The sequence below is a fragment of the Dromaius novaehollandiae genome, chromosome 18, assembly GCF_036370855.1.
Source record: "Dromaius novaehollandiae isolate bDroNov1 chromosome 18, bDroNov1.hap1, whole genome shotgun sequence".
NCBI classification, from domain to species: domain Eukaryota; kingdom Metazoa; phylum Chordata; class Aves; order Casuariiformes; family Dromaiidae; genus Dromaius; species Dromaius novaehollandiae.
In genome coordinates, this window is record NC_088115.1 from 12,971,897 (window position 1) to 12,994,968 (window position 23,072).

The following is a 23,072-nucleotide window of genomic DNA, read 5'->3' on the forward strand; positions in this document are numbered from 1 at the left end:
TAATTATGAAAATACAGGAGATTTTATGAACACATATCGCACCTGAGGAAGAAATCCCTTGTTCAGTATGATGGTGAATATTAGGCTGACTTATATCACGACATTTTCCAACTAGCCGCATCTGTCAGGTGTCTTATGCCGGTGGTGAATAATAGCTCTGGGGTAGTTTTTTGATCTCACATCAAAATAAAATAAATTAATGGGTAAGCAGTGATACAGTTTGAAATGCTGTCAGCCAATCTGTGAGTCACACATAGTTGAATCTGTGTAGTAAAAGACAGTGCATGGTATAATAATGTCTAATAACCATAATATTTTGCATTTCAATAGCACCTTTCATCCAAGAATCTCAAAGTGCTTTACAAACATAAAATCACAATAAACTCATTAATCCTCACAGTACTCCTGTGAGATGGTAGGTAAGTATTATCCTCAGTTAAGATCGAGAAATGAATCATACAAAAGCTACCTGAATAAACAGAACAGGAGTTATCTTACTCCTACTCCCCTATTCTGGCTCTTAGGCTATGTACCTTGTATGTTGTTGCGTTGATGTAATAACAGTTTATCAAATAAACTTTCAGTCTGACTGATAAGAAATATGTTTATAGCATTAGAAAGGTCTCGATCGTAGAATGACTCAGGGGTATATCACTTCCTTCTGCACTGAACCTGTTCTCAGCCGGAATTATATTTGGTTATTGAGTGTCCGTTTTGGTTCTTACTGTTGTTGAGTTAAAAAGCCATTCCGAATACTGCAGAGCGTTTGCACGTCTTTGCCTTTAATTTTGTGCTTATTGTCCAAAAGGAATGTTGTTACCTGTATTTTTATAAACCAGACGTGTTTTAACCTTAAAGATTGTTTTTCTCACGTTATATGGAACTGAGCTGTAGTTTTCAAACATGGGTGGACATAAGATGGGATATCCACATTCCAGCCAGTGCAGTCATGTTTTCACTTAGGTACATAATTACTTTTTTCCAAATGCTTCTTACTGAAACAGTATTTTCCTGTAGATGCAGGAGAATTAATCTCAACTGAATATATAATGAATAGAGAAAATAAACAATTAAATCTCATATTCAGAACTGAAATTAAAGTATTTCATCTTAATTTTCTTTGGAAATAAGTTACATTAAAATCACTTTAATTCAGAATATGAATATTTACACAGTAGTTTCTTGTAGCTTAAAGGTTCCACTTTAAAGTGGACAATTCCGCCTTGTTTCAGATTATATTTTTGAGGAACACCCTCTAGAGAAGTCTTTTGACATCTTTATGCAGATGCTCAACTGGTGCGATCTGCTATATCTCTGTATATCTCTCTGGAGTTATTTGTACTCTGTTTTGTGAGTCATGGCCTTTTGTCTTCTCTGTTCCTCCTCCCTTTAAATAGACTGGCCATAACATTACATCACTTCTAAAGAAAAAATCAGCATTGGTCTCATGACGCGATGATTAAAATTTTCTTATGCGTCTTGGGAAGATGTTGGACGTACAACTTTTTGCTGACAGTATTCTGACTCCTGATATTTTAGACCTTGAAAATTATCCTTTCTGGCACTGTCTTCTCATTGTTTTATACAGCGTGCTATAACTGTGGTCCTTCATGGTAACCAGATGAATATACTTCCTGCTTGATTCTTAGAACTTATAAGACATATACTTAGCAAGCGTAAAAGGAAGCGCAGGATTTCATTAATGTCTTTGCAGCGCTGTTGGTTCCAAGACATTTATGTTTCAGCTGAGGAAGTATTTCTTTCAATTTACCAGTACACTGAATTTTAAATGAAATATATATTGATATGAGGGTCACAAACTCAAACATATGAAGAAATTGCTTCAGATTTTCATATATCATCTAATCCATGGTAACTTGCCATATATGTAGTATTGCACTGCAGCAAATGGAAGATAATCCCAGACATTTTAGTGCATTTTAGCATGTGATTCATAAAGTTATAATGTTTTACTTCCTAAAGACTAATTTTTATTTACCAGAAAACAGAATCTTAGCATTTGCAATATTAGGCTGTCGCAGTGTTTGTATCAGCATAGAAAATAAGCCTGCTTTTTCTTTTCTAGGGTATATTTCAGAAATCGCTGGGTAAAGACTGTCCACCCAGTTGTGCATCAGTACTGTTTGATTTCAAGCACACATTCCACCTTTCAGATGCCACAGAAGGAAGACATTCTTAAGCAACGAGTAGTAGTTGTTACTTTGAATACATCACAGTATCTATGTCAACTGGATCTTGAACCAGGTAAGATAATTTCTAAACAAGAAATGTCCTTAAAGTCCTTTAAGAAGTATCTTCTTCTTACTGATGTCAGTGACAGTATTCCTTCTGTTTCTTCCCCACCCCTTGATTTGTTCAAAAATGAAGAAAGAAATGAAGGACTGTCTTAAAATGGTCTTCCATTTTCTTGTAAGAAAGCTTTTGTTTACTACAAAGCTGCAAAATTGCTGGCATTCAAATTAACCTTTCCTTATTGTATTCTTTCTTATTTCAAAAATGGGAGTAAGTAAATAAAGAAGTAGGACTATCTATGGTCTGCTGTTTTCTGAGATCCAAGAGGGAAAATTCTATTTGAGATTCTGACTTTGAATATTATGCTCATTAAGGTCATTACTCAATGGAGCATGTAAGCATAAACACAGAGCTTGCTTCTTGTTTTGTGAATTGTTTAGCTTTGCAAACAACTCCCACACATACAAACTCTTGCGATGTTAACGTGATATTTCTAGGTTGTTTTCTAAATTGATTAATTGGGGCAGAGGCTGCTTAGGGTTTATTGGTTTCTTGATCACCAAATGAAATTCATGTGCTTTTTGGAGAATGTAATTTACAGAAATTCTTAAAGTTAGCTTATTATAATTGCAGTTAGGCATTCATTGCAATAGATTAATATGGAATTCATAGTAAATATTTTCAAGTCTTAAGATAGAAGCTACTACTTTGTTTAGAAATGGGCTGTGTATAGTCATGTCATAGTAATATGTGTGTAAATATATAGAAATCTTATTTTCCAAAGAAAATTATTATATTTTTAGTATACAATCTTACTGGGGAAATGCACTAAGTGCTCTAATACTTTGCTTTCAAACTTAATATCTACCAATATGTAAAAACATTTCTCTTCTATAACTATCCAGAACTTACATTTCTTAAAATATAAGCCTCTTAATTAGGTATCTGAAATGGCCTCTTCAGAGTATGGCCCAAGTTATTTCATGTGCATGTTATCCAGTGCGTAGAATTTTTCCCACAAAAGCGAAACTTTTCAATCCAACATTATCATAAGATTGAATTCGAGTCTTCCTTCAACTTAGGGTCCTTCCCCTGTCAAATTACCTAAGATCCAAAACCAGCAAGGTGCTCAGGTGTGCATGCAACTTTAATGGGAATTTTAACACACAAAATAGTTAATAGGACTCAGGTACATGAAGGATTCCTTTTTTTTGGTCCTTGTACAAACCTCTTCAAGAATCCAGCTGATGGGGGGGGGGGGGAATTCATATTTGAGAAATCTATTGCAGGGGTCTCCCAAGAGACTTCTTTCTTCTCATATAAATAGAGATCTAGGTAAAACACTTGTGTTGATTCAGATATGTCAGGAGAAAGAGGTAGATCTGTGGGCTACTGCTAATATTGCCATTCAGTTGACCACTGTTGGCCATTTGATGGGCTTGAAAATTTTTGTCTTGTGTGGTTTCTAGTAGTTGCTAGAAATTAATTTGGATAAGCCATGCTGAATTTTTGTCTGGTTTCGGTTACTCGGAATATAAAACTCCTAGGACAAATTATTGTATTGTTATCACTGTTTATTTTATCTTATCTCAGTCTCATTTATTTGTCGGTATCTCTGTTTTACAGGGTTTTTTACACACATTCTGCTAGATGAAGCTGCACAGGCTATGGAGTGTGAAACTATTATGCCTCTAGCATTAGCTAATAAAAATACAAGAATTGTCTTGGCTGGAGACCATATGCAGGTAAGAGCTGTAGAATTTTTTAAATACTCTGTGTTATACTCTTATCAGAGAAAGTATATATATTTATATATTTAGGGTATTTATCTCATCCAAATTTCTGTTATATGAATACCTCATAGTCGTTTAGACTCACAGTATTTCTGCTAAGTAAGAGCATGATGTTATCCCCATCTTACAGTACAGGAATATATAAAGAAAGTGAATTGCCCAAGGCTATGTAGGAAATCTGTGACTGAATAGAGACTTAGGCCCAGTCAGCCACTGGACTATATGTAAGTAGAACTTCATTTTAAAGAGGGAGGTAGATAAGTTTTACAGTCACATAATAGATGGGGAAACTAAGGAAAATTCAGGTGACATTGTTTGTGTAAGTTGGTGCAGATGGTTGCTTATATAGTCAGGGTAAAAGTTCTTGCTACTTTTTCTGGCCAGTAGTCCATGCTGATTTCTAAAAGAACTGAAGAATACAGACAGTGTGTTATGATTTGGACAAGTGTTTTGTATGAAAGGCCTCATCATCTGGTAAGGATTTGAATGAGCAATAAACAGGAAACTGAAGCTAAGCAGTGCCTTTTTACCACCGTGCTGTGCTTAGGAATTGCTTAGTAGTTGTTCGAGTTTGAAACTGATTCTGCATGTGGTTTTGCAGCCTAATAGGCATGAGAAGGCATGCCAGGAAAATTCAGTCTTACTTATGTTGTTGGTTTAGGCCAGATTTATTTGTTTTTATAGATTTGCCTTCAATTTTCTTGGCATTTTACAGTGGCAATGGAATGGGTGTTTGCATTGGTAAAGTAATTAACTTAGAGTAGGGTTGCCACCCACCGCTCTCATCTGTGTCATACATATGGTTCTTCAGGTCTTGCCATGAAATCTTTCTTTTCCTTTCCCTTTTTGATTCTTCTGTTGAAATTACGTTGAGTGTGTACATCCCACTGCTATGATTTAGTACTAGCGGATCATTTGCAGTCATGATAAAGTAATCCCAAGGTCTTCCATAGTGCTTTTTACAGATAGATCTCAGAAGTGCTTTACCAAAGAGGTTGGAATTCTTACCACTTCAAGCCAGATCTCATGAGCCCCGTCTGGATGGCTAGAGCCTTGATTCTGGCCTGTATGTCTCAGGATATCATCTGTGAAGAGCTATTTTTATAGTTTAGGTTCTCACAAAGTTCTCACAGATACACACATGAAATGTGCAGTATTTAAGTTTCCAAAACTAACATATATCTGGGGTTATGAAAAATGAAGTGAAACACAAAATAGACTCAGAATTCTGAATGATAGTATGTTCAAAACAACAAAATAGATTGGCTTAATTTCCACTTTTAAAAATTTTAGATTATGTTTTAAAATTGTGTTTTCTTATTATCCTTATCATCCTTGCATTTTTCCTGCCATAATAGATGGTGTTTTTGTTGTTAAACAAGCTCAATAGTAGTTTAGTGTATTAGCTAGGACAGCTAGGTTTTAGTTTTTCCAGTGACTTGCTGTTTGTTTTTCTTACCATGTTACAGATTCCTCTATTTTCTGATCTGTAGTAATTTAACTATGTAAAACGTAAAGAGATCCTCTGTGTAATTGTGTAATGGCATTTAAAACAGTATTTTTTGGTCATACAGCGCTCTGCTTTACTGAAAGTATTCATCTATGCAAGCCACGAAGGAAAAATTTAGACATAGTTATTGCGTGTTTTGTTGTTCATTTAAGAGCACGCTGTTTTTTGTCACTTTTACAGGAAGAATGTGCATTTCTATGGAATAATTACAAAAAAATTAATTGTAGATATATGTCCTCCAGTTATGGACAAACACTAAAAGTGAGATTTCTTGGTTCATAGAACATGTTTGTTTTGATGCAAAATACGTATCCTGGGAGCATGAAATTCTAAGTCCACATATTTAGTTACATTTTCTTTGTATGTGTGTGTCTATTACAGCTCAGTCCTTTTGTCTACAGTGAATTTGCCAGGGAAAGAAACCTTCATGTTTCATTGCTTGATCGGCTCTATGAGCACTACCCTGCTGAATTTCCATGCAGGATCTTGCTGTGTGAGAACTATCGCTCCCATGAAGCTATCATCAAGTAGGTGTGAACTTTTTCACTGTATCATGCTTTTGTTTGACTGGCGTGAGTGAACTAGAGTGGGCAACTCCGTTGTTTCTGTGCCAAGCACAGCAGAATGAAGAGAGAAGCATTAAATGTCTCTGCAGTGAAATTTTGGTTGTTTCGAAGTTAATTAGTAGGGTACTTCTGTGTTACTAAGTTGAAATTCAGTCTCCTAGAACAGAAATTCAGGGTACAGTTAGACAATTGTGTTACAGATCTCTCATTCAGGGAGGGATGCTTTGGCTGTGAGCCTTGCACACCAAGCTGAAGAAGAGCTGGCTTCTTCTTTTGGACCGCTATACAGTGTATTATGTTGGTTCTGTGTTTCTTTGAACTGCTTCAAAAATTTAGAATAATTACTGGGGTTTATTTCCTTGGTGGAACAAATAAGCTAAGTGCAGTATAAGGAACATATGGATGAATAACTGAACAGAATAAAAGTAGGTCAAGTTTTGGGCATGTTGCTTTCATATTTTTTTTTCATTACTTCTTTCAAGATGCATAATCAGTTATTTCACATTTTTATGCTACGATAAACTAATGGCTGCTAGTGTAATGAACTCATCCATGAGCTGTGCTGGAAAGAATAAATGCAGTCATGGGGAAAAATGCTTAAGTTTAAGTCCTTGCTCAAATATTTACTGAGGAATATTGTGTTGGTATCCAGTCATACTAATTAGGTTATCACGGTGTTCAAAGCAAAAGCAGAAGTATTTAAGTGTACTGGGGAATCAAAAGGGAAAATACAGTGTATTTTGTTATACAGCATAAGATCTCTCCATCCTGTGGACTTTGTAATTATAGACTGAGTGTTGCTAAATTTCTTATACATTTCTAGAAATTATAAATTATAAAAGAGAGAATCTGAAAGGGAAGGGATCGTTTCAGCTTTTGGTTAGAGATCATTCCCATGAAATTTGCCTCAGAAAGATCATGAAAATTCATTTCTGCAGTTGAAGTATCAGACAGTGAGTTCCTAAAAAGATCCACTGTGTTGTATACTGAGGTAAGGGTTACAAAAGTACCACTGAGGAGAGTTGGCTGTTTAGTCAAAATCCCGTGTGCCTAATTCAACTGAAAAATGTTACTAGGTGAACTGAAACCTGCTAAATGCTCTCATGGTGGTCCGTTTAAGAGATTGTCTGAAGTCTGTTTTCTTTTAAATGTGAAATTTCCCCTGACACATGGGACCATGATGCTTATGACAGAAATAAGTGGAAGAAGATGATTCATGGTGGTCTCATTAATCATGTCTACCTAACTGAAGTAAAGAGACCAAAAGAAATTAAGGAAAGAACAAGCCATTAGTTCAGTCTCACTTTGGAGCTGTAGTTAGTAAGACAGTCCTTGTAGAAGTGGGGTTTTACTGTTCAGTGAGAACTTGTTACTGAGGATTAACTTGCAGGAGAAATTGGTAGCTTTGCTCGTTGGCAGCAGTGGACTGCTACAACTCATTTCACAGATGAGTTGCAGATTCTTTTCATTCAAGATTGTTCAACGTAAGCCCACTCTGGTCAGTAGTGAGCTGCAGTTGCTTGACAGTAATCTGATATCAGATTAGTTTCTTTGGCTTTTTTGTGACCAGTTATTTACATCTTGAGCCAAGGTCACAGCTAAAATAGTTGGAAGCCTGGCAGAACTCAGTGGGCCTGGTGATGGGACAGTCCTCTAGGTTTGGTGTCTTCATGTCAGGCTGTGTTCATGTTACCACCTCCACAGAGCTACATCAGAAGAACATTAAGGTTGGAGGCTGAGCACTCAGATATTAGATTATACCAGAATTCATTAATTAACGAAGAACAGTAAGTTAATTTATCTTTACTGTGTGCACAATATTATGCAGTACTAAATGTACTAGTGATAGTAGTATGCAGTCTCTTCTTTCTTGCTTTTTTGTTCCAGTTTTCATGTTCAGTCCAGCTTGTCTTCTTTCTTCCTGCTCTTCACCATGAAACTAGTTCTTGCCATGTTTCCTTTTAAGTCAGCCAGCCTCTGTCATGCCCACGTGCCAGCAGAGGAAACGCATCCCGGTCGTGTTTTTGATGAGTAACAACATAGCTTGCCGCCGAGGAAAAGCTTGCTTGGACACTGAAGCCTTGGTCTGGATTGTACTCAGTACACGTGAAATCTTTAGTGAATTTATCCTCCAAGTTCAGCGAGTGTTAACTGATACAACCAGGCTCATAGTCCAGCCCACCTGGGGGAAAAAATACCAAGTCCCTGACACTAAATTTTCCTTTTGCCCAGTTTCAGGCCACGAGAACTTGCGAGTGACGCACTAGTGAGAATGCCGTTAGTAACTTTGTCGAGCTTTAGATCAGCTGAAAACATTGTCGTTGTGGGAAAACTGTTGGGCAAACGTATATTTAGTCCTTTCTGCCTTGGCTCTGTCTGTCATGCGGAAATACCTGTTTGGAGGAATCATTTGGAGGTGCTGAATAGTGATCAGGGGTTCTGTTTCCTTGCAAAGTATTTTGGGATTGCAGATTTTATTGGTGAGATCCTTTGTAGACTCCACGTTGTATTTTGTTTTGCCTTGTTGCAGTTACACATCTGAACTGTTCTATGAAGGCAAATTGATGGCAAGTGGAAAGCAGCCAGCCCACAAGGATTTCTACCCTTTGACTTTCTTCACAGCACGTGGAGAAGATGTTCAGGAAAAAAATAGTACAGCGTTTTACAATAATGCAGAGGTAACTCTTCTTTGGCTTTGTCCTGGAATATTTTCTTAAAAACTTGTTACACATTGGGATTTTATATGTCACAAATATATACTTGTTAATAATCAAACAGCCCTGGAAATCTGTTGGTTTATGCTCAGTGTAGGTAGAGAGCATAAATTGTCCTCTAATGGGAGAGAGTAACATGGAACGTGGAGTTTACTAAACATGGAGTAGCAAACATTGTAATCATAGTAAACATTTTCATTAATTTATCATCTTTTTCTCTTTGCAATTTGCAAGCTACTTACAAGTTCTCTCAGATTCATTCTTCAGGATATCTCTCCTGCTAATTTTTGTGACAGTCTGGTGGATGTATCTTAGCAACTGAAAATAACTGTAGGTTAAAGTAGAACTTAGATTTTTTTTTTTTTTTTTTTTTTTTTTTTTACTGTCGTAGAAATGTTCCCACTCAGATGGCAGCCCTCTGAAATGACATTTCATGTTTGCTTAAATGTGTTTGGGATCAATGTCTAACAAATCATGCAGAAATGTGAATTTTTTTTCAATGAATTTGTTCAGTTCTCAGAATATTTGTTGCACTTACCTTTATGAATATTCTTCAGAAGTGACTTTTATTCTCATTCCTTCCTTTCAGTTAAAAATAATAATAATAATAATAAAAATAAAGACCAGACTTGGCAATAGTTTTCATAGTGGAAGTTGCTTTTCTCTAGTCACTCCAAGTTAGGGGTGTTTGAGCCAACTCCATTTTCATGCCAAAAGGATGTCTGAACTAATGTCTTCACGTTTAAAGAAAAAGAAAAATCACTAATTTGCTTAAACTTGGAAAAATAAATTATGTTTTATTAAACTTATGAGATGAAAAATTTTAACTGAAATTGGTTTGCAGTTTAGCAGCAATGTTCATTGCAAAGTATTACAGAGCTCTGTGTGTCCACCCTTGTTGATCGTGAGGCATTTCATCTGATGGGCAGTTTTTAACCTTTTTGTTGTTGTTTTGCTGCGCTTATTATGCATTCTTTATTTTATTATACATATCTACTTAAATAAGAAGCTCTTGCTAGTTTAGCTGTATTTGAGCTGCTAAAGACTTTTGGATGCATCACTGAGAAAACATGAAGGCACCTGACTGTTTTCATTAATGTACTTATATTGCTTTTCCATTAAAAAATAAAACTTGTGGAAGAGCTTCAGTGGCCCAGTAACTGTCAGAAAATTGTGAGTCATTAATAGCTACAAGCAGAAATGAAGGACAACAGCTGCTTAAACACCAATATGAAAGACTGAAATTCAGATGATGAGGGAGATTTTTGCTGTCTGACCCTTAATGAACATTTGCATTAGGGCATTTTATGGTTCAGTGGTGCCTGTATTAAGCATTAATCAGGAAAATACACTTTCTCTCTTTTGTCTTAATTCTCTGCTTTCCCTGCATGGTGTTAATTCTAACCATATATGCAGAAGCGATGTGTTTTCAGAAAAACTTTCCAGAATATCTGCAAAAGATATATTTTGTGCCACACTTTTTACAGATCCTGAAATTCATTCTAATATCTTTTGTCAATAGAAATGTCTTTTAAATAAGGGAATGTGTGATGTGTGAAGTTATGCTCAGGAATTGCTCAAACACTGCCGCATATTTTCACTGCACTCTGAGAATCCAAATTGTTTAAAATAAAGTATTTGTGATATTTTTTTCCTTTGGGATTAATGGATCTTCTTTTGCTTTATTTATTTCTCTAGAAATTAAAAAAAAACCCTGAGTTTTTCAATAATCTGTCCCAGTTAATATTCAATTTTTAAATGAGGATGTGTATCTCATAACCAGATCTTCCGATAGTAAGAAGTCAGCATGAAACAACAGATTTTCAACAGTTTTGCCTGTTTATCCAGCTGGTAATCTTGTCTCTTGTGATAAATTTCTCATGAAAGGTGGTTCTGATTTTCAGAATTTGTATTCTGTAGTCTCACTTAAGAACTGTTTTCCTTTATACTACACTGTATACCCATTGCAATTAGCACTTTTAATGTTCCTGAAATATTTTCCCATAGGCAGTTGTAGTCTCAGCATACAAATTTGAAGACGAGAGAAAACACTAAATCTTTTTTAACACGCCCTCTTGCCCTCGTCAAAGATAACTGGACAAATAGGGAAGAGAAGAACATTGAGACTACTTGCGGTCCTTGTAGGGAAGGCTGTCTGCTTAGCTTCCATTGAGAGAGTGAGCTTATGTTTGTGGTGCTAATGAAAATTATATTCATCAGTTATTATGCCTTAAATAGCTAAATAAATATTTATTGAATAACAATATAAATGTTTAAAAAATAAAAAGCCTTCCATAAAGTTGTTCAGAAATACCTTCTGCAGTGCAGTATCTCCATGCAGTATGTTGAGGTAGAAGCTGCTATGCCTGGCACATCTTGCAGGAGTTGCTTTGATGAGCCTGCCTCCTCACAGAAGGAGGTTTTCATTTTTTATTACTAATTACTCTTTTCAGGTAGCACACTTAATAGTATTTCAGACAGGAGCTAGCAGTTGATGAATAACCTGTAACTCCTGACGGCATCCTTTGGAATGGGAAGTGATTGCTCCCTGGTCTATCTTTCTTGAGCTATCAAGCTCTAAGATGACATATATAAAATCTATAGTGAAAATAAATCCCTATTTGGGCAATATATTTCCTTATAAAAATTAGATAAAGTATGATCAGAAAGGTCTTACTGTTATTGCTATAGAATACATTAATATTATTCCTCATTGAGTAAGGTCGTATAATACTATGTCATTTAAATATTTTAGAACTGTAAAATTCAAATTCTCATCCCATATCAAAGAAAGACCTTCAGTCAAGTGTACTTTTAAGACTTCTGACTTTCTTTTAAGGTGTTTGAAGTAGTAGAGCGTGTTGAAGAATTAAGAAGAAAATGGCCGGTTGCCTGGGGCAAGTTGGATGATGGCAGTATAGGGGTTGTAACGCCTTATGCTGATCAAGTGTTCCGAATTCGGGCTGAGCTTCGGAAAAAAAGACTGTCTGATGTCAGTGTAGAAAGAGTGCTGAATGTTCAGGGTAAGTAGTAGCTATATGTGTAAAAGACCTGCTATGGAAGTCAAAAGTATGACTGTTCAAATTAAGGAAAAGTTATTAAAATAATCTTAAAATGTTTGGAATAAGAGCTGTGATATAGCCCGTAAAACTGATATATCAAAATGAAAGTGGCATGAATGCTGATTAGATGTTATTCCAACACAGAACACCAAAACAATGAACTCATGCATGTAAGATTTATTTTTTTTCAAAATTAAGTTCAAGCTTATTTCAAAAGTAAATTGATTTACTGGAAAAAGTGAAAACTGATATATTTTTATTGTGAGGAGGAAAACAGAGCTCCAAATAAAAGTGCGACAAGGCTTCAGCCTCAAAATGTGCTGTTGATTTTTGCAGTTATAGAATACTCTGCAAAAAGGGGTCTGCAGTCTTAGGTATTGGTGCATGGGATCACATTGATAACACAGAAATTTTTGTGTAGGCACAGCCTGTTGCTAGGTTGCAGTTAAGTCAAAAATAAACGAAGGAGGATAAGTAAGTAACTGAGTGACGGTAGATGGTTTGTTTTGTTCTTTCATAGTAGGTATCTGAATTTATGTGAATTTGGGAGAGTTGCTAAAATATGAAACAGGAATGTGCAGAGCAATTTTTTCATGATAGAAGAAATAAATACAACAGTTGTTATTGCCTGAATGGAAGCATTATAATCAGAATTTCAGAAAGTTCTGGAGTGATTAATTTTGAGATGAAAAATAAGTTTTTTAAGGAAGAGATACTCTTGTAATAGAAAATGCTATTTATAGTGCATCTTTTAAAATTTTTAAATCTTATTATTCTTGCATAAAGCTCTTTATGTGAAAGGTAGCTATCAGTTCTTCAGAATATCCAGGTGCGAACTCTGTCTGGCAAGTACAGTGATCTGAGTGTATTACTAGGAGAAATAGCTAAAATTATGTCAGACATTTATTTTTTATTTCTTTTTAGGAAAACAGTTTAGAGTTTTGTTTCTCAGCACAGTACGAACACGGCATACGTGCAAACATAAGCAAACACCAATTAAAAGGAAAGAGCAGTTACTGGAGGACTCAACGGAAGACTTGGATTATGGTTTTCTGTCTAATTACAAACTTCTCAACACTGCCATTACAAGAGCACAGTCCTTGGTAGCTGTGGTGGGAGATCCTATTGCTTTATGTTCCATTGGAAGATGCAGGTACTTTATATACGTTTCTTAGTTAATCAGGACTCAAGATGCTAGAAAACATGTGTTTATGTATATATGATGGATTTAATAAAATCGTGGATGGTTTTTTAGGTGCCAAATAAGACAAAATGCATTTAAATGCATAAAAGAAACACAGTGAAATTGAAATTCCTTGAATATATATCCACAGAGTTATCATAAAGATGGGAACATGTTAGTTCTGTTCCCAGCTCTTGCAGAGGTTTGCATCTTGTCCAAAGTCTGCTGCCGAAGCTCACCCCTCGGGCAGAGCGGGCAGCTGTAGCCCGGTGTCGATGAGCAGTGTCAGGGGGTGACGCAGGATTTCCTGAGCTACCGTCTACCAGCCTCCTCGGGAGCTGGAAGCACGCGGTTGTGTAAGGGCTGCTCTGTTCCCTGATTACAAAGTCTTGCTGAGAGCCAAGAGAGGGGAAATTTTTTACAAAGATAGTGAAGAAAACCACTACTCATGGGAGGCAGAGCATTTTAATATCCTCTAAGGGTAGGCAAGTCTGGCTTTCTTTGTTTCTGTTTTGTTCTCTTTCTAATTTCTTTTCCAGAGTCACGTTGTCACTATGTGTAACAACCTACAAAGAAAAAGGTTTGAGGTATCTACCACCTGCTCAGTGATAAACTCCTTTATGTATTTATTAACACTCTAATTTGAACTTGACAGTAACAATTGAAGACCCTTTGTTTTATTTTCAGGTGTTTTTTCAGTACGCCTGGTATAATTGTATATGGAAATAAAGTAACATATAATTTAGAGTTCAAAGAAATTTAAGATGTAATGTAGTATATTTAAGTTGGACGTTATGGCAGTTATGTGACAGTGGAAGGCTGAAAACCATTGTTTATATATTTTTATGTCTTCGTGCACCTAGGAAAAAACTCTATAGGATTTGAGTGAATATACTTTTTATAGACCTAAATGAAGAAATGTGAAAGATGATAAGAGATGTAAGCACTGATTTTAAGGATACCAAGTACTTGTTCTTCAAAGGTTTCTTTTTCGATGGAAGAGCTGAAATGTTAAGATGATCAGAGATAAAGCCTGAGGCTTGTTTCTGGAAGAGAGGAAACATTGCACTGACTGCATTATTATAATAGAGCTAAAAATACATAGTAGTCAGTTGTTATATCTACATTGTATTCCACTTTTCTGAGCAACATTCCTTTACTGGAATGAAAATGGTTTTCAAAGATTAGAACTGAAAATTCCAAATGGAAAACAAAACGTTTTGGTTACAGCATTTATGAAATATAACCTGAGTTTAACTTACCTGCTTGAGCCACACTGAGAATGTACCTATACATTAATATAGTAATCTGATCTAAAGTGCTAATAACAACTTATTAGAAGAGAAATACCACTTGTGGTGTTATTTCACTGTTCCCATTACCTGCTTGGTTTTCAGACGTGACCTGGAGGTACCTCACTGCTCAGCAGGAGCTCTGTGCTCCTGAGCACTAGATGTCTGTTGTAGTCGGCTGGTGTAGTCTCCGGTTCATCAGCTCCAGCCGTGGAGATACACGACCTAGTTGCAGAGGTTTCCAGGATGTGCTGCCTGAGACTTCTGTTACCACTTGTATGGAAAGTGGCTTTAGTGGATAAATTGTACTTCTCTTTCTCGTAGTGAGGTTCACGATACATGGTTACCGAAATCAGGGAGCAGGATTCCCTAGTTAATACCTGGGACCTGTCTATCTGTCTAAATACAGCTTTTGTTGGAGAGTGATGATTTCCTTTAGTCTCTCTGAATCCCAGTGGAAAAGATGATCTCTTGATGCTTCACATAAGTCCGAATGTTGAGGGTTTTAAATTAGATACCTGCAAGAGACTTAGTTTTCAAAAGCAGGGACTCAGCGGTTTCTCCGAAGTATCTTTTGAAGTGGCTCTTTCAAAACGTCTCCAATGGGGCATGCAACAACTTACTAAAATAAAAGCACAGGCTATCAGTAGGGTACCTAACTTACAGGCTTGGCAGTTAGGGATTCAGTCTGCTTTTCTAGGACCAGCAGCTGTTTATGTGTACTCTGTTCAAAATTATACAACAAAAAGATAATTAAGAAACAAGCAGCACTGGAATTTTATTAAGATGTATCTCAAGCTTTGCTTTTAATACACCATTGTCTTGTTTCACTGAAAAATTGAGCATTCACTCTTTGAAAATAGTGCTGGAGGGGCTCAGGCACGCCGGAAAGATGGTTCTTTTTTAGTGCAGCAGGAGTGTAGACGTCTGAAAGAAGTGATGTTTCGTTAGGAAAAGCAGACCTCAAAAAAGTTTAGAGTACTTGAATTTTATAAATATTCTAATACCTGTCAGAATGAGTCAGGAGTCTGTAATGATGGTTGTAGAGAGCTCTGTGAAGTACGCCCTGGGTAATCATTACATTTCTGTGTGCTACAATCGGACTCGACAGGGCTGTTTTGGCAGACACTCCCTTTAAACTCAAGAGCACCCTGTCAGACAAAGACAGCAGTATTTTATTCTCTGTTCTCACACCCCAGTACAAGCGCTCTGTGTGTAGGGAGGCTGCTTGGGGCACTTCAAGCAAAGCCTATGAGTCTCAGCGGATTTGTGGTACTTGGCAGTAGGTTTGGCGACTGAATTGATTAATCAGAGGGCGTTCCAACATTAAAGCCTCCCAATGAAATATTTCATTTTGGTTTTAAATCCTCATTTAAAACCTTGTAAGGTACATTTGCCCTGTAGCACAATGCAGAAAAGGGGCCATCTTGCATACTCAACTTTAAGAGGGCGTTGTTTGCCTATATGAAATCACAACAGAAGATGGGCTTTGAGGGATGGCTACTTTGAATTGTTAAATACCTCGATAACATTACAGTGTTCTTGCAAGAAAAATATTCCTTCTCCTTCAAAAATGACAGCCACTCTGCAAAATGTGACATTCCTCTTAAAATTAGTATATAGCCATGTCTCATTTTGCAGCTTTTGGGGAGACAACACTGCAGTAACACACTCCCTTATTGGCCTCACTTTATTACTGAAGAGTCAACTAGAATTTTTTCTTGCTCTTAAGGACAAAATCTTTAATTTTTAAAGAACACTTGTATGTGTGTGGACTGATGTGATACCTACAAAATGAGCTTTACTGTTTCTGTAAAGCTCTGTGAAGGTACCTGAGACAAACACCATTACTATCTTGGTTTCTGTACAAATTGTTTATGCATAGTGGAAATACATTATGTCGTCCTTAAGTTTTATTCGACATCTTGTAGTGTACTAGACAGTATTGGGTTGTTAGCAATTATTTGCTTGCTGTAAGTTTTGGACTTTTTCTTCAGTTACTTAATTTTAATTTGTGTTGAGGCTCTAAGGGGTGGAGTTTATTGTCAAACATACATTTAAGATCTTTGTCTTTTTGATCCTTTTTTTTCAGTAACTTTCATTACTCTTCATTTTTTTGGAAGAGAACAGCTCAATATTTTTTTTCTATCTTCAGACCTTATTTAAATATCTTTTAAAATATCTTTTTCATTTCCTTAGAGAAACAAAATGAACCTGAGTCACACCATTTCTCCTCCTTACTTAACAGAGTAAGCCTGCTGCCTTTGCAGCATTAAGTAATAGAGCCTGCTACCTTTGCAGCATCAGTCGCTGGTCCCTTCCTGTGCTTTATTATGGGAAATAAACAGGCTGATTGGTACAGTACACAGCTACCTTCAACATCTCGGATTTCCTGCCTCAATTAAGCAGGATACTTTTGGGATTTACTTCATCCCAGTCTTAATATTTTGCAAAGTACTTCTGTCCGTGTTTCACAAGAGTAGTTCTGAGAGTGCATCTCAACTTTGATATCTGTGATGCTGAAATTCAGTGACCTGCCTAGATTCATAGACTCTTGGCATCTTCTGGGACTGGGAGCTTATGCAATCCCTGTGACTCTTTGAGCTTTAATAAATTCTATAAATCACATGCTTTCCAAAACTTTAAGCATTGTTTGCTCTCTTTGGTCTTCAAGGAAAAATTCTAAGTTAGAGCTGTCCATGGCATTAATACTAAATGTGATATAGAGCCAGTGCTGCAATCTGATATGCACAGACAGACCCGTACATCTCTTTTTAAATGACTGGGGAGCTTTGCATTAGGCTATAGGATTCAGATGCATGGATTAAGTTGTTGGATTGATGGCCTGGTGTGTAAAATGAGCTACAGGAGAAATGAAAACTCTACTCAGTTATATAAAATCCTCTTTAATTTTAACAACAGCTGTTAAGTCTTACTCCTTTTTATTGTTTCTGAAAATTGTTTCCATAGGAAATTTTGGGAAAGGTTTATTGCCCTATGTCATGAGAATGAAAGTCTTCACGGTATCACATTTGAACAGATCAAAGCTCAGTTGGAAGCTTTGGAGTTAAAGAAAACGTATGTGTTGAACCCACTGGCTCCTGAGTTTATCCCCCGGGCTCTTCGACATCAGCATTCAGCAAATACCACCAAACAGCAGCAGTCACCACCAAAGGTAAAGGTTCACTGGTAATGCATTTTGTCAGGAAGTGGAAGTGAATATAGAAATGTCTGTTGAGAAAAGATATAAAAGGTTTATTGGACAAGCTGTTGTTTTAAAATTGCATCCACGCAATTAGATATCAGTGCAAATTCTGAAAGGATCCTCAGCAATTTCAAATGAAAGCTCTAGTCTTTATTATAGCACAGTATTTGGCAATACCTTGGGGTTGGCCAAGCCTGGATCTCTTACTAAAATATATGCCTTGGGTCACTTTGGCTTGTTCATCTACCGTGTTGTAATGGCACTGAGGAACTTCAGTCATGGCTCTTGGCCTCGTTGGTTAGATAAGCCAATTTAAAACTGAGAACAAGAGATGATCCCTGTGCCAAGCAACTTGCACTCTGACTCAGACAACACATGGACACGAACAGTGCCAGGGAGTAAACAGAATAATAACCACAAGTTATTTGGTTTGATCTGAGAATCGCATGTAAAATTCAGTGGCTTATATTATGTAAGATAATTATTTGATTTCATTAAAATACATTGTAGTACAGTATTTTCTCGGGATTAGTTTGGGAATAATATTCTTCAAAAGGCCAGATTTCACTGGCATCAAGAGGGCATATAGGTGTGTCCATCACACAGCAGTAATTTTCTCAGCTCTTCCATAAAAGGGAGTGAAGCAGTGATGGAAATACATTCTTTGCTTCCTCAAGATGGTAAAGAGTAACGCTAAATTCTAGAGCTGGTTTTTGTGGTATATTAGTAAACAATTCTATTTTAATATTTTTAAAATTTATTTCAAAATGCAGTTCTTTTATTTAATTTGTATATAGAGATGAAATGCAGGTTGTCAGCTTTGTGAGGAATTCCGTTATACAAGAAGGAAGAAATATGTGTTTTCCATAGCTTTCTGTTGTTACAGGTTATATCATTTAAAAAAAAATTTTACCACAGGGTGTTTTGACAGTACAAAAAGGGAGGCTTTCCCTTTGGCAGTCCTTCCAAAAAGAGATTTTGTGAGAATGTTTCTTTGTCAAGATGCATTGCTCTTTGAAACAAACACCAGGTTTCTAGAGCAGCTAGTGATGTGTCAAAACACTAGGCTTACAGAAAGCCACAAATTAAAAAATTATTGTTGTCTTAAATAGTCATTTCTGCTCTTTCATTGTTCATGAGTGCTTCAGCCTTGAATGCATTGTAATTAATAATAAAACCAGAATGTATTAATATTTTTGTTCCCTAAAACAAAATGAAAATATTTGAAAATGCAAGTATAGTAAATTTTTATTAAAAAAAAAAAAGTGGAAGTCTTGCAAATAGTTCCGTACATTTTTCTCCCAGTTTGTTAGTAAACTAAGCACATGTGCTGTAGAAATCAGAAGACACACTTTCAAACTGCCATTTCAATTTAAGATCTGAAGTGTTTTAACCACCTATATCATAATTATAATAAAATCTCTTTCCTCTGAATGTAATTGACAGCTAGCATGCAGAATGGCAGAATTAAAGTGAGCAGGTAATACTGACACACATACAGAAAATGGTTATGATGAGCAATACACTTTCCTTTGCTGACGTTTTAAAAGCAGTTGGTTAGCTTTGCTCATCGTAGGCTCCCTACTTATGATATTTAGCATTAAAAGATAAAAGGCTGAAAACCTAGTGCTGACGTATTCTACGCTGGAAAAAATGGGAAGAGCAGCCTCCAAATACACTGTTTTGTGGTGAATTTATGGACATCCACACAGCTCAGGGCTTAATTTTGATACACAGTGAACTGTGATATTGTAAAAATGGCACCTTCTTATTCAGCAGAATTGCTCTTGGATCTGTTTAAAGACACAACCTTTTTTGTTGTTTATTAGTTAAAAAAAGAAAAAAGTTTCAGTCTAGTCGCTGTCACTCTCCGAGAGCCAAGCAGCAGCAGGACGCTGGCTTGCTCCTGGGCCGGCGTGCCTGCCAGCAGTGGCGTCGGAGGGGGCCTCCGCCTTCCCCCGCGTTTGGGTGGCCTGGCCGGGGAGAGTGGAGGTGCATGGAGGAGGGAGGAGTTTGATAGGCACAGTCTTTATTAAAGGTGATGTTGTGGGAACTGAAGATTTTCTGAGCTTGGAGCTTACCGCAGGGTGGTTAACATACAGTGCATTAGGCTCTGGATTTATACAGTTCTGCCTACCTACTGCTTGCTGCCTGCACTCCAGCTTTTTGGTCCGGATTCAGGCACGTAATTGAGATGCGTCAGTGCCCGAGACATTTTTGCAGTCCGTGAAGACCACAAGTCTGATTAAGTGTGTGGAGAATACCCACTTCTCCCAGCTGTTGACTAAAGGGGAATTTTGGGAGTGATGAGGCTGGTAACTGCCTGAACTTAGGTGCCTGCATCTTGGGACAAATTAGACTCTGAAAGTGGGGCAAGTTCCTAGAGGAAGCTGAGTGCATCCTCCCGTGCTCTGGCTTGCCACCAACGTGGTAACTTCCCCTGCAGATCTTGAGGTGCAGTAAGCTGAGTGACTCGGAGGCCCATATGGTTACTGTCTTCCCAGGAATACTGGCAAGTAATACTGTGTTGAAAATCTGCAGCGTAGGCTACTCCACACAAACCTTCTTAGATGCAAAAGCCTTGAATTACGTTGCTTTAGTTGTTTTATAGACTGACAGGGAAATGAACCTTGGTGTGGAAATCTTTGAGAGACAATAACTCCAAAGGTCTTGTCAAGTGATTTTATAAAGTCATTAAACTATGAGAACTATTTAAAAAAAAAAAAAAAGAAAAGAAAAGAAAAAGATAAAGCAAAGCCAGCATCTTCCTCCCCCAACACAGAAGTGGTCCCAGTTGATTTATATTCAGCCATCTGATATGGTTACGTGCTAAAGCTGCTGTTCAACAAGACAACTTTTCTTTTGAACTTATCTAATGATTTGCTATTTCAGTTTTAAAAAAAGGGCCACTATAGAATACAAGTATCATAGGTAGAACAGAGATTTTGTAGACATTTATACATACTGCGAGATGCTAATTGACGGCAAAACAGATACAGAAGTGCCTTGTATAAACCATGGGTGATTCTTAAGGCATGTAACTTCTCTAAGATTTGATTTAGTTTGAATCTTGCTCTCTGTAGTGAATAAACAGGCTTCTTTTATTTAAGTACTGTAATGAAAAGTAATTATTATTTTATTTTGCAATAACTGACTTTTAAAAAGGGGGGAAGATTCGGAGACAAGTTCGTTAATCTAGTTTGTGTGTGAGTCAGCATTGTCACACCACCTGTCTGTGTACCCTGACTAATTTGCCCAGACCTCTGGAAAACTGCCTAGGCTTATCTCCTGGGAGAGAAAAGTTTTGCAGCATCAAAGGCTTTTTAAATTTATTTTAAATTTGTGAATGTATTTAGGTCTGGATTAAGTAAGGTATTCCCATTGTGCAAATGACTAAAGAGCATATGACATTTGAATATGTGCTCACATTTTATGAATATTAGGTACTTAGTTGCTGCTGTAAACTCGTAAGAGTGTAGGAGGGATAACTCAGCTCTGTTAACCTTCTTTCTCATGTACAACTCACCAAGGAAAAGCAGATTCCCCAGCGTATGCTTGTCCTTGACTCTACTATATTATACTTCTTGGGTGGCAGTCACCAAGGGGTAGAGGTGCAGAAGCAGATACAGGAGATGGGGTGGGGAGGCAATTGCGAAGGAGGCTGGGTGAGCAGCTGAGTAAAACTGGTGGCAGCTGCTTTGCATCCAAGGTTGAGCTGGAGCCTGGAGGAATGGCTGGATCCTGCTTCTGGGGTTGGTACTGGGTGCTGCTCCTAAAAAACTGAGACAGCAGGTGATAAGAGGGTGAGAAAGGAAACCCGAAGCAGCTCGCTGTAACTGTTCTTGTATCTTTAAACAGGCCTTAGTGCATGAAGGTGAACAGAAGACCCTGCAGGGAGGCAGTGTCCCCAGAATTCCTGATAATGACCCATGGGTTAATTGAGTTAGTGGTATTTAATATCCAACTTTGTGAATTCATAGTCAGGTGATGGAATTGCACAGTTGAATGCATAAAGATAAAATGTTTAGCTTAATTTCTTTCAAACCCTTCTTTGTATTTAATTCAGTTATAGTGTTCAGTTGAAATAAAGATGCTTTGCTTTACGTTAAGTCTGCAAAACTTCATTATTATCATTATTTTTCCCTTTAAAGGGCAAGGTCCATCATCATAACCAGAATGACCATTTCCCACCTGATGGAATTGGTAAGTATCTGCTGTTACTGGAGGAATTCCTCCGAGCTTTTGCTGGTTGGGCTTCAGTGAAGTAGATAGTAATTCAACATGAATTGAGTATCTGGTTTGTTCTCTGTTTGAAAGCCATTTACTTCTTGTGTGCATTTGGGAAACATATTACAGGCTGGTAAGTAGACATTAGGTATTTCCCAGGCTATCCTTTTGCAGGTGTTGCTCACACTGACTTTAGAGCCTTGTCACAGCATAGGCATTGGCCTGTTAAAAATGGTTGTGTTTGAAATTCATGATATAAAATACTGTACTGGTATATTCGCACTATAAAAGTTACAACAGTATATGCCTGCGCTGTTATATCATATATTTTGGACTTATATTGTGCTTTCATATATCAGATATTACTGGTAGTACTTTTGCAAGGTAGCATCTAACAGCTTAATGCTTTTGTTAAGTTAATTTAAAACACATTCATTTAAAGCTTATCTTCCCTGCTAAAGAAAGGAGGGTAATTCTGTGTGACTGTTGGCATGTTTTATTGGTTTGGGATGCTCTTTTATTAACACAGTTACCAACTACCTGTTTCTTTATATCTCAACTCATATTTTCTGCCTTTTCACATTTCTAAAATGGGATACAGGTTTTACTATATGATTAATGCTTTTTCTGTCTATATCAGACCTATCCTGTAATGAGAGTTGCCCTCATGCTTTGTAAAGATAAATGCTATTAGGATGAAAAAGGAGATGAAGAAATAGATGATCTTCATATTCTTTTTCTGTTTATATCTTCTTTATTTTTCAGTTCAGCCCAACCCTTCTGTCCTAATTGGAAATCCTATCCGAGCATATACTCCTCCCCCTCCTCCTCTGGGACCTCACCCCAACCTGGGGAAATCTCCAAGTCCTGTTCAAAGGATAGATCCACACACTGGGACAAGTATTCTTTACGTACCTGCTGTCTATGGAGGAAACATGGTCATGTCTGTGCCTTTGCCTGTAAGAATTCTTTTTTCTTTTTTTCTTTTTTTGATCCATTTATTGTATGTATAAAAATGAATGGCAAGATCAGTTAGTGAATATTTTGCAAAGTTTTCCAGCACTTCAGTTCAAATACATGGGCTTAGCTAGCTCTAGGAGTGGCTGTACAAAAGACCACCAGAAAATGAGGACTTAAAAACATTGCTCCCACAAATAACACTAGGTAGCTTAAAAGCAATTTCATGTTAATGCCATTTGGTGGGGTTTTTTCAGCTGTAGGTATAGACACACCAGTGGGATCTGTCTCATCTGACTTGAGATATCTG

At 37.0% G+C, this 23,072-nt stretch overlaps 1 protein-coding gene across 6 annotated transcripts in view; it reads left to right on the forward strand.

Moving 5' to 3' along the window:
- The window catches only part of HELZ (helicase with zinc finger), a 93,915-nt gene that overhangs the window by 54,267 nt on the left and 16,576 nt on the right, over nt 1-23,072 (forward strand). For all 6 annotated transcript variants that reach the window (XM_064522747.1, XM_064522749.1, XM_064522748.1 and 3 more), the window contains 9 exons: nt 2,087-2,265; nt 3,880-3,998; nt 5,938-6,083; nt 8,653-8,800; nt 11,676-11,859; nt 12,823-13,051; nt 17,344-17,548; nt 21,730-21,781; nt 22,571-22,764. In XM_064522747.1, coding sequence (XP_064378817.1) covers nt 2,087-2,265; nt 3,880-3,998; nt 5,938-6,083; nt 8,653-8,800; nt 11,676-11,859; nt 12,823-13,051; nt 17,344-17,548; nt 21,730-21,781; nt 22,571-22,764 — 1,456 coding nt within the window. The remainder of the gene's footprint in view (nt 1-2,086; nt 2,266-3,879; nt 3,999-5,937; nt 6,084-8,652; nt 8,801-11,675; nt 11,860-12,822; nt 13,052-17,343; nt 17,549-21,729; nt 21,782-22,570; nt 22,765-23,072) is intronic.